Consider the following 12,517-nt stretch of genomic DNA (forward strand, 5'->3'; position numbering starts at 1 on the left):
CTGCTTGTTGGTTTTTTTAAGCTGAGTTATTTTATTTCAGTGTTGTAAGACATGTAATTGAAGCTCTATTCCCTTCATAATTCATTCAGGCAAAGCTGACCCATTGCTCGATCAGCTATGGGTGGCAGTTTGAAGAGTGCCTGCAGAGCCATCTAATTCATTCATGGAGTGGCTGGTAGTCAAAATCCCTCTGGATACGGAGGTAAAGGCTGCAGTCTTCAGATCCCAGCTTGAAACTCCACATGTAGCCTGCAGGTATGTCTACCCAGCTTTTGCAAACTGACATCAGCTCTGCCCACAATGCAAGCTGGCTAGAAGTTGTGTAGCTACTGTGGCTACTGTGGTGCTTGATCCAAGCAAATAAACTTTGCTCCTCGGCTGGACTCACTGGCATAGACTTAGCAACACCCTCACCATCCACAAGCTAGACCATTTCTGGTTCAAACATGTGAAGTCTGAGGAGACACTACAAGATCTAGTCTGCCAGCAAAAACTCCACAGACAATACCTGTGTCTGCAATTGTACTAGCAGTGCATGTTTATGCATTTTTTACAAAAAAAAAAAAAAAAGATTTCTGACTATCTGTATCACAAGGAAAGCATCCCAGGTTCAGGTGTGTAACTTTCTTCCCCTACAAACCTGCAGGAGAACCTCAGATTCTAGAGAATGACTTGATGCAAGCCAAGAAGTCTCCATGTAGTGCTAATCCCTGGAAGACCAGTCAGTCTGCACTATCAGCTCCTGAAAGAAGCCAAAATGTCTTTAGGATTGTCCTGGTTTCAGCTGGGATAGAGTTAACTGTCTTCCTAGCAGCTGGTACAGTGCTATGTTTTGAGTTCAGTATGCGAAGAATGTCGATAACACTGATGTTTTCAGTTGTTGCTCAGTAGTGTTTAGACTAATGTCAAGGATTTTTCAGCTTCTCATGCCCAGCCAGTGAGAAAGCTGGAGGGGCACAAGAAGTTGGCACAGGACACAGCCAGGGCACCTGACCCAAACTGGCCAACGGGGTATTCCATACCATGGGACGTCCCATCCAGTATAGGAACGGGGAAGTGGGGGCAGGGATTCGCCGCTCGGGGACTGGCGGGGTGTCGGTCGGCGGGTGGTGAGCAATTGCACTGCGCATCATTTGTACATTCCAATCCTTTCATTATTGCTGTTGTCATTTTATTAGTGTTATCATTATCATTATTAGTTTCTTCTTTTTCTGTTCTATTAAATCGTTCTTATCTCAACCCACGGGTTTTGCTTCTTTTCCTGATTTTCTCCCCCACCCCACTGGGTGGGGGGGAGTGAGTGAGCGGCTGCGTGGTGTTTAGTTGCTGGCTGGGGTTAAACCACGACAAGGATGAAGCATTCTCTGTGTCTTTACAGAACCTGAGAAATTTAAACAAGGAAGTCTAGGCACTGTGAGAGTTGTTCAGGGACTGGAATTAAACATCACAGTATTTGCCAGTGATCTTGCAATCACCCTTTGTCACGGTCTGTTAAGATCTCTCAAATTCACAGGACAACATACTCTGTGAATTAAACTTTATTTAACTAATTCTTTTTTTTGCACATAAACGCACGGATTAAGAATTATGGGTTATAAGTTATGAAACCTTATGACTTCGATGGTGAATAAGTGAATTCAAGTCATAGATTAGTCTGAGCAAAGGGGATTGAGCCCTGCCATGTTTGTTTGATGTTGTTTCTTAATGAGCTCATGAAATAAAGTTTAATTCACAGAATACCTTGTCTTGTAAACTTGAGAGGTCCAAACGGACCATGACACCCTTAACACCCTTAACCCTTTGACAAATGTCAAAGTCAAAATAAATAAAGGAATTGTGCAATCCAAATATTGGTATTGCAGCTATTTTTTTGTACAACTGTCACTGAACCTAAGAGAAACATGACTACCTCGCAGCAGCTCCGCAGGTGTTTTCCCAAGTGGTTAGATATTTGGTTCTTCCCTCTATCAAGTCACTAGCATGCTGGTAAAGGACCATGTCTTGGGTCCAGCTCTTAAGAAAAACCTTAGTCTTTTTCTCATCTTCCTGAAGAGGATCTCAGTTTAGGAACACTTTTGTCTCCTAAAGCATTCAGAAATTTTCCCTGGGACTCTACTTGCATTCAAGTTTACCCTCTTTCCAGAGGTTTCTTTTGGAATAGAACTTAAGCAGAGAGTTGTTTTTAATACTCTTTGTGCTGTACTAGTACCTCCTTTGAAAATGTCAATGTCCCCTGGCATGGATAAATGGAGGTCACATTCCATTGAGCTGTACAACACAAGGCATTAGTGCCTGTGCTGGTACTGACGCAGTAGGCTTTCTTTCTGTCTTAATCTGGGAGATGGTGTTCGTGCCTCAGCATCAAACCCCTCTACACTCTCAAAGCAATTTGTATATAAACTTCATATTGGCGGTTGTACAGACAAGTCTAACAGCTCTTAACTACAAGTAGATACAATGGTAACAGATCACTTTGGGATGGCAGTAGGTTAAGGGATGAATGGTCCGCAGCTTGGACCTTGAGAGGTAGTAGATCACATACCTTTAAAGAAATTTGCTGCAAAGCCTGCTTTATTGATGGTTGCATCAGATGCAAACTTCATCCATACTTTATTTGAACTGGATTTGATATCTTCTGGCTTCTCATAGCCACAGAAGTGACCAATCAGTGGGCTGTATTCAGTGAGGCCATCTCGGATCTCCAGGTAGTCATAAGAACATGTGTCATGCCATTCAACCTGTAATAGGAAAAGGGTGTGCCTGTAGCGCACTACTATGAGTGCTCTGAGTCAGGCTAGCTACCCAATTAGACTTTGGCCAGACATCAGCTTCCAAAGGAGCATCCCAAACAACTGGTCACAACTAGGTACTTGCCTCATGGCTGCCATTGAACTCTCCTGCAATTGTAACTGCATTCAAGCCCAGCCACATCTCAGTTCTACTGCTATTTCATGGCTATCCTCTGGTGAAACCCAGTCCCTGACTACCTACAAGCTGCTTTTCCATGAGAAGCTGTAAGGAACAGAGCAGAACAACTACAAAAAAAAAAGTTTCAAGGAATAGCTGTGGGGTCACAGCTAGGAGGTAGTGGTGTCAGCCCTTTCTAGGACAAGCACAGTTAAGTGTACATAAGCCACAGGAGCCTGTGGGATAGATGGGATTTATGCACCAACCCAGGTCCTGTCCACACCTGTGTGTGACTTATACATCAGTAGTCAGAAACAGATCATTGGCCACCTAGCTACTAGCGTAAGACATCCTATAACCAGTAGGAGAAGACCTTTTCTGAGCTCTTCAAAGCCTGTCTGTCATCTGGGAACATGATGTTTCTTTGGAGAGTCACAAACATCCTGCAATTAGCTAAGCCCCAGTGACATCAACGAGAGTTTTTTGCCTGGATTGTGACCATTCAATTTCATTTGACCAGAGTGAAAGTTTGAGGACTCATGAGTCCCTAGTTAACATCATCAACAATTTTGTGCCCCTTCTAATTCCTTCTGTCTAGACTAACAGTTTTTGAAAACTCATCATATTTAAAACTTGGCTTCAAAATCTCTGAGCAAACTTCTGGTGAGGAGAAATGATGTTCTGAAGTATTCAAAAGAATTTTTTGAAAGAAAATTATTTACATCACTTTCTTCTTAATTTTAAAGGATCTACAGAGGCAAAATAATATCCATAATATAGTATACAATGACATTTCTCACCTCAAAGGCTTGGAACGTGATACCTATGTGAAAGCCCTCAGAAACTGTGATCTTCCAGATACACTCTTTGGAAGGTCTGTAGTCATCTGGGTAGTTGGGAGATTGGATCTGGCCAGCATCTTTGTGAATTTCTCCACCACAAATAGCTTCATAAAAAACAAACAGCAAAACCATGAGATTGCAGGTTTTTCCTTAGGTAAAGCCTGCTCCATACATAGCCTTCTTCCTTGTTCAAATCTGTATCAATACTGCTTGTTACGCAAAGGCAAACACACAAGTCATGTAAGTTTTTACAAATCTAACATTTTGTCTTAGTGGCAGTGTCTCCTGTCTTGCTGTGCCAATCTCCTTAGAAGGTAAACTGACTGGGACAGAGAATTTTTAAGAATTTGTGTGTTTCACACTCCTGGTCACCTTCATAACTGCTTAAAACCTGCTACCAGCACTAAGGACCAAGAAAAGTTGGCAAAAAAACCCCCAAATAAAAAACAGTTGCAAATCTAATCCAGCCACACGATGGCAATATTAACAAGCATGGGTTGAGCTGTTCACCAGGAAAGCATTAGGCTGACTGCCGTGCATGAAAAATTAAGTTGTGCGCTAAACGTAAGAATGAGTAAGTTTAAAGATGAAGAACAGAAAATTAAATGAAAATCTAGTTTAACACAAAACTAGCAGACACATCAAAGGCAACAGCAGTTCAGCATAATTGTCTGCAAGACCATGTAACAAATGGAAGTAACATCACAGCCTAAAACCGGTGTTACCCCATGATGCACGACACATGTGTCTACAGAAGGTATATGAACGTTTTGGCTGTGTTTAAAGTCAAGCAAACAAAAAGCACTGACAGTAATTACAAGAGAGATGGCACTGCAGTGACACCTGCCAGACATCAACTGTCTTCACCCTTGGGGTCTCCCCACAACACATTGCATTAACAATTCAGATGTGGGTCTCCCTATAGTGTCCTGGAAATTGCTTGCATTGGGTAACATTGTCTTGGTTTTGCCTTGTAAGCTGCTAACGTCTAACTGCGACCTAGTTAAAAGCACTGTTTCACTAGTAGAGTGCTAACTTCTTTCTTAGAGAATCAGTGCTAAGGCATGACCAAATAGCTGCACCCAAAATTCAGCTGCAGAGCACTATTTAGATTGTAGTTTGAGTTCATATATCCAGAGCTACAAGTGGTGCTAGAAAGAACCTCTGAGGGACCCTTTAGAGAACTGTCTCCCCCACCTAGCAGAAAGAGCACTACAAGAGCAGAGAACTTACAATTTTTATTAACAGCCATAAAACTGTCAGCCAGCAAACAGTATATTCTCTATCCACTGCAAAAGTTCATACTGAAATTCAGCTGAGCACCAAGTATACTGGAAGATCCTTACTGCAAAATGGAAAGAACATCTGCTGATAGAGCCTGAGAAGGCAATAACGATGACAGATTTGGGGCTGCCAGCAGTGCTGTAGGGCAAAACCACCAGCATCTTCCCATCTTAAATCTCATGAAAGAAAAGGAACAATATGACTGAACTATGAGGACACTTTCACTACATTAACTGTCATTTAGTATCAAGTAATTCTCCCATCATGTAGCTACATGCTTCTGCCTCTTTCCTCCCATCTACTGAAAACTTTAGGGCCAAGACCTGGAGGAATCCAAATCCAAAAATCAGCCCTCACTCACAGAGCTCCCAGCAAAGTTCAGATGCATGAGCATTTACATGCACTCTCACAAAAGCAGAGGACAGAGAAGCAGTGCTAGAACCCACATTGGCTTTTTAGTATGTGAGGGAGAAGAGTTCAAAAGAAAAAGAGGAACGAACAGTGATGCAGCGAGGTTTTGGACAGAAATTGATAGAAAATTAAACATTTAAGGGCAATCCCTCCTGGAAATAAAAATTACCCTTATTGCCTAGACACAGAAATCACAAAACAGCTGACCAAGCTATCTGACAACAGAAGAAAGAAACAAGCCATTACCAGAGCTTGCATTGGAGGGAAATAGGGATTAAGGAAGATTTTTGGAAACTCTCCCATTTCAGCAAATAAATTATGGAGAGAGATGCAGATAATCTCACTACCTGCTGCTCTGACAAGAGGAGCTAAGAAAAGAACTATGCAATGGGCCATCACTGTTTCTGTGGTACAAGCTAGCTTCCACCAGTCATACTCCGTGCTTGCTCGCAGGTTTAGCCATAGTTTTCATACCTTTCCAAAGGGAAGTTTCTTGAAGGAAAGGGTTACATAAAAAGCCAGACTCTTGAAGAGGCAGGAAAATATGAACAGTAGAAAGGATGCAAAGTTTGACCACTAGATGCACATTCCACTTCCATTTGCTCTCCTCGAAAGTCAAGTGAAATAACTATTGCTCATTTTTACTGAACCTTTAGGGGTCATTTATCAATCAACAGGAAATATGGAAAATTATCAAGAGAAAAGAAAGTTTTGCAAAGTGACTTTGGCATGTAGCCAATGTAAAAAATTTTTTTCTTTCAATACCATTTAGCAATATGAAGCATGATCCCATGTTAACACACATGATGAAAAACAGAGAAGTTGCTTCCCAAAGACATTCCTCACCTTGCTTTTTCTTCTTTTTCTTTTAAAGTTTGAGTAGATACCACTGTGGAATAACCCACTGTAAGAATTAAGCTGACTAGCCCACCAAAGCAATAAACCAAAATAAAACAGTCTCTTAGAGACACACTAGTTTGATCACTTCTAACTCCAACAAACTACCATAAAAGGGGTGTTATGACACACATGGTCCAGGCAACAGCTGCTGCTCAGGAGAGATGTAAAAAAAAAGTCTCTGGGCCAACAATTCCTGCAGAAACCAGGTATTTCTCCTGTGAAACAGATTTGTTAGCCCCACACTGTTATGAAATCCTCATATGCTTTATTTGCACATCCCTAACAGTCCTGTGTTTTCTTCACTTCCCTGTTAATATCATTATTCATGAGTATATTGGACACTTGGGCACTGGGCTTCCAGTGTCATGCTTGTTCCTGTGGCTGCAGAAAGAAGATGGTGCAACATCAGTACCAATACAGTCAACTTCAATACTGTTGACAGCACTGGTACTTCTAAGAAAATGCCCGTTGCCCAGAGAACAATGAAGGCTTTTAATACATTTTAGAATCATTATTGTAAAAAGTAAGCATATATGGTGAAGGGATGTTACTGATTTGTTAGTGACTTTGGTAGCATGGCTACTCCTCTGAAGTGGTTTCAGCATCCCAGTACCATGCAAGTTTCCAAAGTACCTGACCTGCAGAAGACCTGACATGCCAATTTCTAATCTTCTGTAAGTAAAACATACAAGGGAGAAACCAAAGAACAATCTTTGCATTTGAGAAAAAAAACCCAAAACCAAAATAAGCTGCATTAAGTGATATAAAATATATGATCTGAAACAGAACTTTCCCTGTTAAACTACTGGAAGGAACTCCTGCTACACTCAGCACTGCTGCTTGCAGGGACTGGTTAGGGCAAACAGAACCTAGCCTACGAATGGAAGCTATTGCTCTGGGCTGCCATCCTGTTGTCCCCCCCAAATGTGATGATCTAGTTGGAAGATCCATGCCTTGTCTGCTGAAACGGCCTGCAAAATCTGCCAATTCCCACAAAAACAAGAGCAGGGGCTGTATCTAACCACATGGTGACGCAGAACTCCTGCTGACCCTGTAAACCCCTGCATCCTGTTCTGGCTGCTCCGTGCAATGAACGCAACAGACTGCTTCTAGCTAAGGGCTGTACCTTCATAGACCACAAAGAAGCCTTTGCCCAGGATGTTACTGCTGCTCCGGAACTCGATCCACAGCCTGCTGTCCGTGGAGATTACTGGTTCAGGGATCTTGTCACCACAAAATCTACCTAGAAGGCAGGAAAGAGACGATCAAGATCTCCTGGCTGACTGGCAGCACAGCATAGCAGGCACCTATGGGTCCAGGAAGCAAAGACTCTGTGGTTAAAGGAGCTGTGCTTGTGTAAAACCGCCTTTCACTCCCACCACTTGTGCTTTTGAATGAGTTTCTATCCCTCCCCCTTAATTAATATTCTCTTCAATTATTAAATTAATAAAGGTTTTCTTCAGCTGAGAGCAGAATCCAGCAGTCACAGGTGCAGCCTTTATTGCCCTGGTAAATTCAAAAGGGCTCTTGTTCTGATCACATAATTGGGCAAATGAGCTGCAAGGGTGGGGAACCATCCCCTGTCCTTCTAGAGATGTGACATTAGGGAACATCCTTTCCACCTGCTAGGCCTTGTAAACTCCTTCAGCATTTTGCACCCAAGAACAAATTGTCCAAGTTAAACCAAGGGTGGGATGTGGCCATGCTGGTGAGAAAACACCCCTTATCTTGTCCCCTGTTCTTACCTCTTCCCAGTGAAGCCTCTGCAGTCATTCAATCTCTTTCAGGAGAAAGAGACTAAGAGCCTTTTTGCTCCATGTTTCACCCAGCTCTGAGCTCTCTGGCATGCACCAGCACTGGTAAATACCCAAATTATGCCAGCAAGGATGAATCCTGAAACAGAACAGCTGCAGGTGGCATCTGCAGCCCAAACAACTTCAGCAACCCTAATTTGGTGCTCCTCTACCGGTTCCAGCCAGAAGCTCCTCACGGAAACAAAGCAAGCACCAAGTATGCACTGAGAGCACTCAGTGCAAACATGGTTTTTCACTTCAGCTAACACCAGCAGGGCTATATACTGAATTCAATGTGGCCTTGGCACCCTGTCCAACTGAATCCCCAGTGGGAATCTGACAAGAGGCAGAGAGCACTTCCTCAGGTTGAATTCAGTCAGGACAGTGATGATACGGATCCTGGCCTTGCAACACCACGCAAAGGCTTCTTTGAACAACCTCACTGTGTAAAAACCTGGTTAATGCCTTACCTGCAAGACAGCACCTTAGTTCCCATTAGCAGGCTGCACTGGTGGTTCCCTACACTGAATAAGGAGACAGATAAGTTCAAGGCTTGTTGGCTGGCAGGCAGAGAAGGCTGTTGCTTTCCCTATGTATGGGGGGCAGAGTAGTTGACATGAATCCTGTGCATTAAAAGCCTAGGGGCCCCCTGCTCGGTCAACTGCCCACACTCAGCTACTGCCACTTTTGGCTCTACCTGCCCCACCTTCACTACTTGGCAGCCTCGGGAAAGCTATGACCTTCAAGGGTACAAGAGCTAAGCCTCTGTGACAGGCCAGTCAGCGCAAATCAGAAGGTGAGTTGCAAACTTCGTTTCTCTTCAACAGCAGTTTCACCACCAACTTTTTTCTCTTGTGGAGTCACCCATCCAAATATTATCTGGGACCCTAGTTTTACTTGGCTACTCCATTCTGAGCCCCTGTGCCCCCAAGCTGCCCAGCACTGTTGGGGCAGTGTGACAGCCCTGCAGCGTACCAATAGCATCTCCCACCTCCACTCCCACAGGGGATGCTAACAAACAGCATCAGCACTGCAAAACTCCTTCCTCTAGGGTCACTGAGCAACTGCCTCCTGGATTTAGACTTGGAGTTTAACAAGGGTGTCAAGGAGAGGAAACGCAGATGAGGAACGAGAATGAGCAATGTCGTCAGTGTGTGATAAAGGGCCCATTCATAAAAAGTTATACACTATTTAAAGGCTGGGTTTTCACACACTTCCCTGGGAAAATATGCAGCGCACATGTATTTTTTTCTCTCTGCAAGAAGCCCGTGCTTTCACAATTCACACTAATCCCCCTCCCTGCCCCCCACTGAATTGCCGTCTGTCTGCCTCTTCCGAGCTAATTTCATGGGCTCAGCCCCTTGCAGGAGCCGTGGCCACTCATGCAGCGTCTCCTTCCAGATGGAAACACTCGCAAGTCCACCTGCGCTAAGGGGAATGGGGAGGTGCTTGGCTTCTGAAATACCTTTAAATTATTCTGCAGAAAAAAATAACAAGGAGCTAAGTTGCAGCTGCTGGAGCAATATTACCTGATGCATGTGCAGCAGAAAACACCAATAAATGCTGCCAAGCCCAAAACAAGCAGGAAGCAGTAAAAGCAGCTGCCAACTCTGTGCTGAAAGGCAGGCCCACAGAAACCTCTGGAGAGCAGCACAGCTTCAGCCTCAGCACCTCACCTGGTACCAGGGCTGGGATGTCCAGTGGGGCCAACGAGAGCACCCAGACTTCCCTAAGCCCACTAACCCCACGCTGACTAGCCCAGTCCTGTGCTGCAGCACGGGGCACAGCACCTCTAACACAGCTGGTGATGCTAAACAACCCGATTGCTTCTTTCCTTTCAGGGTGAAGGGGCTGTTTGCAGTGCAGCATTTTTACAGGTTGGACACTGAGGTTAGGGGATGGAGTCCGGATCAGAGCCAGTAGCAAAGCAGGTGGGACTCCTGACTGCCCACTCAGGGTGACAGAAGACTTGCAGTTACAATAACAGGAGGCAGAGGAACAGGGAGGACACAGAGGAGCTGCACTTCCTTGAGATCTTTGGGAGCAGGAGCAGAGTAGAGCCCTTGCACAGTCTGACATCCTAGGTATGTTCTAGCAAGTTCTCTCCTAGAAGTACAGAGGCTTAAACACAAATACTTGAGAAATAATGGCAGGAGCTTGGGCCAGGAGCTGTATGGCTGCTTCATTCTGACTGCCTGACAGTTCCACCCCGGTCTTAGGAAAAAGCGATAATAAAACTCCAGAGACCACATTTTTAGTCCTGGCCACGCCCCTGGCTCACTCGCCTCTCTGCCTCACTTCTCAAGCTGGAAAAGGAAGGAATAAAGCCTTTGCTACCAAAAGGGCTTGGAGCATGGATAATTTGGTGAGAATACAGCACATTGACATCTCTGGATGGAGACATTAATGGGTGGCCAGTGCACTGGCTGGACATAGGCTCCTTCCAGGTAGGAAGGTTTGTTTCTGTTTGTTTTCCCTCCCCACCCCGCTAAGCATCAAGAAGAACACATGAAATGGAATTAAAATGAAAGAGCTACTCACCCAGTAATGGAGCCTTCCTCCAGTAGCCATCACGCACCTCCACATAATCATACCAGCAAAGGCGACTTTTAAATAGGTCCATTGACGTGAAGTTTAACATAATCTGAAAGGAGAGAGTACACACTTCTCTTTGGGAAGGGAGCTACTTTAAAGAGAATACCCTACAGATTATGTGCTTCACCTCTGCTACAGTGCTGACCAAGTGAGTATGCAGGAAAGGACAGTTGGACAGTTGGTTGAATTTTTTAATTAGCTTTCCTAAAAAAAGAAAGACTTCTCAAGGTATTTTAATGAAATGAAAAAAATACATGACAGCAGACAGCACTTTACTATCAATTCTGTAATTCACAGTCACTGCTCCTCAGTTGCTAAAACGCTACTTTAAAAAAGCCCAATTTGTTTTTTTTAAAATTAAAAATTGAATCTTTGGTTTTGATTACTGTGAACAAGAGAGAGAAACACATTGCCCCAAAACACAGATGTTGGGGTCTATACCCTTATATAAATGATGCTTGTAAGAAAGAGATAATTTTGCTGACAAGTTTCCATATTCTGACAATTACACTCACACCATTACTGTGATGCAATTGTGTTCAGTGGCTTTACTGAGCAGAGCTTAGCATTAAAATTTTATCCCTTTGGTCTCCTTCCTCTGTAACATAGATTACAGGCCTTGCTCTGGGCCTATGGAAGTCACAGATGGGGTGTAATTGTGGCATTTTTGTCCTTGCAAGATTTGACCCATGTATTAATTTACATCTGTAGTCTGCCACAGAAATGTCATTAGATTAAAATAGATATTCTCCTGCAAAGCCCTGGCTGGATATGCAAAGTACAGTCTGTAACGATGTCGCTTACTTTGTTTGCACTTTTGCAGTTTTCTGACTTTGGACAGCAAAAGGAGGTTCATCTGTTTCTATGCAGATTAATACTACAAGCCCAATATCTGTTCTAAGCTAATGCCTCAGTGCTATGATGCTACTTTGTACCAACTGCTGCATTTGATCAAACAGATAAGTTGAAGCATTTAATCTGAACTTGACATTTTATTTTTTTTTAACATTAGTGGTTCAGCATTTAGACGCTGGGTCCTATCCGATACAACTTTTCTGAAGAGGCTGAGAGACAAAGGGAGAATTTACAGTAAGATTTACACCGCAAAACTCCCAGTGCCATAGTTTCAAAACCTGGAAGGTTCTTGGCACCTCTGCCCCTGGCAAAGCTCTCCCTGCAGCTAATGGCAGGAGCTCAGCCCTGCATGGGACTGGCCTTGCAGGTGACAGAACCGAGTCCCAGAGCAAGATGGCTGCTGCAAAACGACCAAGCTCTGTTCTTCTTTGTTCGAGTACGAGTCTTAAGTGTGTCTCGAGGGTGGTCCTCAGCAAAGCCACCCTGTCGAGGAGCTCCCAAGCCAGGCTGCACATTCTTGCAGCCTGGTACAGCATGAAAGGCCTGAACGGCTGGTGTTAGTGGATTAAGGAAAGACTACATTTCCACAGGAAGATCAATAAAACAAAAGGAGCTGGGAAGAAAGCGGACAGGATGGGTGATTGATGCGCAGCGGGGCTCGGCGTTTCGAGGCGGGGAGTGGGAGTCTCCTGACAGGGACGTTATGCCTGCGTGACAGGGGCAGGCCACTGATGTCACTCACGGCTCCTCAGCTCCCTTTGGGACCCCAGTTTGCTGGCACATTTTATCTAACTCATGTGACTGGCGCCTGGCTTTGAAAGGTGAGCTCGGCCAGAGCTGGTGGGTAGCAGGAAATGTCCGTGCAGGGTTCAAGCCTCGAACTGGGAGGAAGGATCAGCGATCAACATGCAGCCTGGACCTGTGAGGGGG

The 12,517-nt window shown here is 44.2% G+C and overlaps 1 protein-coding gene across 5 annotated transcripts in view; it reads right to left on the reverse strand.

Annotated features, from left to right (window-relative positions):
* TLL2 (tolloid like 2) overlaps positions 1 to 12,517 on the reverse strand; it is a 99,858-nt gene that overhangs the window by 11,698 nt on the left and 75,643 nt on the right. For 4 of the 5 annotated variants that reach the window (XM_052799803.1, XM_052799807.1, XM_052799808.1 and 1 more), the window contains 4 exons: positions 10,679 to 10,781; positions 7,471 to 7,587; positions 3,708 to 3,853; positions 2,543 to 2,738 (listed from right to left, as the gene is read on the reverse strand). In XM_052799803.1, coding sequence (XP_052655763.1) covers positions 2,543 to 2,738; positions 3,708 to 3,853; positions 7,471 to 7,587; positions 10,679 to 10,781 — 562 coding nt within the window. The remainder of the gene's footprint in view (positions 1 to 2,542; positions 2,739 to 3,707; positions 3,854 to 7,470; positions 7,588 to 10,678; positions 10,782 to 12,517) is intronic. The other variant, XM_052799806.1, reaches the window with a different exon arrangement.

Source organism: Harpia harpyja, chromosome 10 (assembly GCF_026419915.1).
Source record: "Harpia harpyja isolate bHarHar1 chromosome 10, bHarHar1 primary haplotype, whole genome shotgun sequence".
Taxonomy (NCBI): Eukaryota; Metazoa; Chordata; class Aves; order Accipitriformes; family Accipitridae; genus Harpia; species Harpia harpyja.